The sequence below is a fragment of the Alosa alosa genome, chromosome 13 (genome assembly GCF_017589495.1).
Source record: "Alosa alosa isolate M-15738 ecotype Scorff River chromosome 13, AALO_Geno_1.1, whole genome shotgun sequence".
Lineage (NCBI taxonomy): Eukaryota > Metazoa > Chordata > Actinopteri > Clupeiformes > Clupeidae > Alosa > Alosa alosa.
The window spans coordinates 8385616-8390615 of NC_063201.1; the positions used below are offsets into that span (position 1 = coordinate 8385616).

General features: G+C 44.6%; 1 protein-coding gene across 3 annotated transcripts in view; it reads left to right on the plus strand.

Moving 5' to 3' along the window:
- Positions 1–4681, plus strand: part of clk2b (CDC-like kinase 2b) — a 10108-nt gene extending 5427 nt beyond the window's left edge. The window contains exons 6-11 of one of the 3 annotated variants that reach the window (XM_048262040.1): positions 2454–2548; positions 2965–3094; positions 3505–3593; positions 3689–3768; positions 4128–4218; positions 4407–4680. In XM_048262040.1, coding sequence (XP_048117997.1) covers positions 2454–2548; positions 2965–3094; positions 3505–3593; positions 3689–3768; positions 4128–4218; positions 4407–4595 — 674 coding nt within the window. In that variant the 3' untranslated portion in view covers positions 4596–4680. Of the gene's footprint in view, positions 1–2453; positions 2549–2964; positions 3095–3504; positions 3594–3688; positions 3769–4127; positions 4219–4406 lie in introns of all 3 variants that reach the window. The other 2 variants (XM_048262041.1, XM_048262042.1) reach the window with 2 other exon arrangements.
- Positions 4682–5000: the final 319 nt, after the last annotated feature.

Genomic DNA, 5000 nt, shown 5'->3' on the forward strand with positions numbered 1-5000 from the left:
CTTGGGCAGATCCACGACTCAAGGGGCTAACCCAACTGCCAGGGGTCTTGGTGTGTGTGTTGGGGGGATGACAGGAGATGTGATAGTGTGCTGTGTATGTGGGGAGAGGGCAGTGTGCAATATGTGTGTTGGAGAAGCTTCCTCATGAGACAATGTGCTGTGTATTGGGGGGGCAACAGTGTGCTGTAAGTATGTTGGGGATGTGTGTTGGAGAAAGCTTCCTGATGAAATAATGTGCTGTGTATGTATGTAGGGGGGGCAGTGCACTACAAGTATGGTGAAGGACTTACTATTGCAAACAGAGTACTGTACTGTATGTATGTGTATGTGGTGATGAAAGATGTGTGTATTATTGGAGGGGGGCAACAGTGTGCTGTAAGTATGTTGGGGATGTGTGTTGGAGAAGCTTCCCTGATGAAATAATGTGCTGTGTATGTAGGGGAGGGGGCAATGTACTGCAAGTATGGTGAAGGGACTTACTATTGCAAGCAGAGTACTGTATGTATGATGTATGTGAGTGATGAAGATGTGTGTGTGGAAGCGGGAGGGAGTGTGTAGTAGTGACTGTGTGTGTGTGTGTGTGTGTGTAGTGTGATATGTGGGTAGGTAGGGGGGCAGTGTGCTGTAAGTATGTAGAGGATGTGTGTTGGAGAAGATCCTGAAGACAATGTGCTGTGTATGTAGGGGGCAGTGTGCAAGTAAGGGAGGCTTACTGTAGCAACAGTGTGCTGTATGTATGTGAGGTGATGACAGTGATGATGTTAATGTGTTTGTTTTGTGTGGGGGTGTTGGGGATGGGGTGGGGTGGGGTGGGGGCAGAAAGGCTAGGCAATCAAGGACATGGGTAGATGGAGGAGAAATCAAAATAATAAATATCCTAAAGTTCTATGGAGATGTTACAAAAGTTGGAGAAAGTCAGATATGTGTGTGTGTGTGTGTGTGTGTGTGTGTTTGGCGTGTGATGAAATAATAAAAAATAATAAAAGGTCTATAGCATAGGGTGAGGGATGTAAAAAAAGTGCTAAAAAGTCTTGCAGGGGTGTGTGTGTGTGTGTGGGGGCATGAGTGCTGAGGAGTGAATGAGTGCAAAGTCAGTATAGTGTGAGTTCAGAGTTGGGAAATGTTTGAGAGTGCTGAAGAAAAGTGAATGTGTGCAAAGTCAGTATAGTGTGAGTTCAGAGTTCGGATGGCCTGGGGATAAAACTTCTCCTGAGTCTCTCAGTTCTGGCTTTGTGACTACATAGGCGTCTTCTTGATTTCAGCGGTAGGAATAATCCATTGTTAGGATGAGAAGAGTCCTTCAGAATCTTTTTGGGCTCTTAGGAGTACTCTTCTGGAATAGATATCTTGTAGAGCAGGAAGTTGAGTTCTAATAATGCGTTCAGCTGAGCACTACTCTCTGCAGAGTACTACAATCTCTAACTGTGGAGTTCCCATACCAGGTGATGATGCTACCAGTTAGAACACTCTCAACCTGCTGAAGTGTAGAAGGCCTTCATGATGGATGTAGAAACTTTGAATTTCCTAGTATTATATAGAATATCTATAATTGTATTTATTATATAGAATTTCCTAATATTATATAGAATATCTATATTGAGTCCAGAATTGTCAACATTTCAAAATAAATATAAGTTGAAGCATATTCTAGGTAGTCTGCTGAGACTGTACTAAGTAATAATGTAAACAGAATGGACAGAAGATGAAAACCGGACGGATTAAGGAATAAGGTGAATAGATTAATTGAAACTCAAACATGCAGATACACACACACACACACAGAGAGAGAGAGAGAGAGAGAGAGAGAGAGAATATGGCGTGCAATGTTTTTACACCACTAACAGAAACCCAACAACATGTTTTAAAAGTCTGTTGGAATCCTCTTCGCTCTGCACTCTCTTGGTCACTTCTCAGTGGTCATGGCTGACTTTAGCCAGCAGGGTGTGCTGCTTTTCAGTGGACAGATTAAGGAGTTCCATCTCCACCATGAGCACTTTTTTACAAACTATACAGTGTAACTAACACAGAATTACAGAAGATGGATACAATGGTTTTGCATTTCCTAGCAATGGTCAATGATAAACACAAAACATGGAGTACATTCGTCCGTGAGACACTAACAAACCCAACCAATAATCCATAATCAACCCAACAGTATAGTACTATTCATAGATATACATGTTCAACATTGCTTCATACTTTTTTGGATGTATTTCTATTTCATTCTACTTCTGAAAGTAATCCATGACAACGAATAAAGTTCTATTTCCATGACAACTGTCCATGATTAACAGAGTTCTCCTGCCTAGACAACTCTGCATGACAACAACATATGTAACAATGGAGTGCTATCAAACTAATAAACAATAAAATTATATCACCGATACAGTTTGCTATGGTAACAAACAAACAAGCAAACAAAAAAACCTAACTACAGAATTCAATCTTGACAGTTCTCCATGACAACAAGCTGACGCACACCGACCTGAAACCAGAGAACATCTTGTTTGTGAATCCGGACTTCTCTGTCACGTACAACCCTGAGAAGGTGAGAGCCACTGGAGGACTGGTGAGCCTTTCTGAGTGCCCATCCAGCCCTGTCGGTACAAAACATGCCAGTCTGGACTCTGGAGTTAGTGATCGCTGTCCGTCCAATGACACCACTGTATATTTAGCTGAAAGCATCACTCACTAGATCAGTAATGGTGAAATCTGGAGCATACAGTACCTGTACATGTATATCATTCTGCAGCATCATTATATACGCTGTAATAGCCTCCACCCATCTTTATATACATGGCTGCAGAGTGATGGTTGAGTGAATGTCAGTTGTAAATCCACAGCCTATGAGTGTCTGAGCTGGGTCCCTATACAGGCCAGTGAGGGGGGTTCAGGTTGAGGCACTCTGTATGTTCAGTAGGGGGGCTCAGGTTGTGAGGCACTCTGTGTGGGCCCTGTGTACAGAAGCGGGAGGAGCGGACCATTAAGGACACATCGGTGAGACTGGTGGATTTTGGCAGCGCCACTTTTGACCATGAACACCACAGCACCATCGTCTCCACCCGACACTACAGAGCCCCGGAGGTTATACTGGGTAAGAGGGAGATCGGCCATGTCTCTCTGTGTATGTGTGTGTGTGTGTGTGTGTGTGTGTGTGTGTGTGTGTGTGTGTCTATGTGTATGTGTGTGTGTGTGTGTGTGTGTGTGTGTGTGTGTGTGTGTGTGTGTGTGTGTGTGTGTGTGTGTGTGTGTGTGTGTGTGTGTGTGTGTATGAGTGAGTACAGAGCCCTGAAGGTTATACTGGGTAAGAGGAAGATTGTTTGTGTGTGTGTGTGTGTGTGTGTATGAGTAAAGATGGAGTATATGTGTGTGTCAGTGATTATGTCATTTGATATACAGTACATGTATACATGTTCTCTGTATGTTTAGTATGATGTATTTGTAAGGTGTGTGTGTGTGTGTGTGTGTGTCTGTGTGTGTAAAACTATTTGTCCCTGTCTGCAGAGCTGGGTTGGAGCCACCCGTGTGATGTGTGGAGCATTGGCTGCATTCTATTTGAGTATTATCAAGGGTACACCCTTTACCAGGTACAGGTGTGTGTCTGTTTGTGTGTGTGTGTGTGTGTGTGTGTGTGTGTGTGTGTGTGTGTGTGAAAGAGAGATTAACGATGTGTACTGTTATATTTCAGACTCATGATAACAGAGAGCACTTGGCCATGATGCAGAGAATACAGGGACCACTCCCCTCTAGAATGATCCGTAGGACCAGGTCTCTGTCTCTCTCTCTCTCTCTCTCCCACACACACACACACATACACACACACCACTTACAACAAGCACCAAAAACCAAAAACAATGATGGCTAATGGCCAAAGTGATGTATTACACATACATGGACACAAGCACACAAACAAAATGTACACTTACAAACACAAACAAAACACGTGCATGCACACACACACATACGCACACACCTACACACACACACATGCACGCACGCACGCATGCACACACACACACACAAACGCACATGCACACGCACGACGCACGCACACACACACACACACACACATGCATGCTTGCATGTGCACGTTTGTCCATTAATATGAGTATATGTATGCCCTGCAGAAAGCAGAAGTATTTTGTTCGTGGGAAGCTATTTTGGGATGAGAACTCCTCAGCTGGAAGATATGTCAGGGAGAACTGCAGAGCCCTCAAAGTAAGACACACACACAGACACACACACACACACACACACACACACACACACACACACACACACACACACACACACACACACATGCTGTATATATAAATACTTTATACTATATATAAATACAAGCTTATACACACAGGACACTGGATAAATGTCTGAATCATCCCCCTCCTCTTTTTCTCCATCTTTAGAAGTACATGCTGTCAGAGTCGGAGGAGCACGAGCAGCTGGTGGATCTGCTGGGCCGGCTTATGGAGTACGAGCCGTCCAAACGCATCTCTCTCTCGGCCTCTCTCCGCCACCCCTTCTTCTCGGCCCTCACGCCTAGCCTCTCGGCCTACAGCTGGGTGTGGGCGAGCAGCATGGACATCAGCAGATGAGACACACACACACACACACACACACACACACATGCACACACTGTCTCTCTCTCTCTCACACACACACACACACACACACATGCACACACTGTCTCTCTCTCTCTCCCACACACACACACACACACACACATATACACACGCACACACACATACACACACACACACACACACACACACACACACACAACACACACTGAACACATCTGAGGCTTGTTGTGATCTTGTGATCTCTGCTGGCAAGAGGTTTAACTGATGACATCACCACTAAGAAACGTGAGTTGGGCAGCCTACTTCAGCATGTCCCCCTAGGGCTCCGCCCTCTCGGTGTGTTTCATAGTGAGCAGGACTCTCTGATTCGTCAATGACATTTGATTGACAGCTCTTGTTCTGTGCAGAGACATAGTG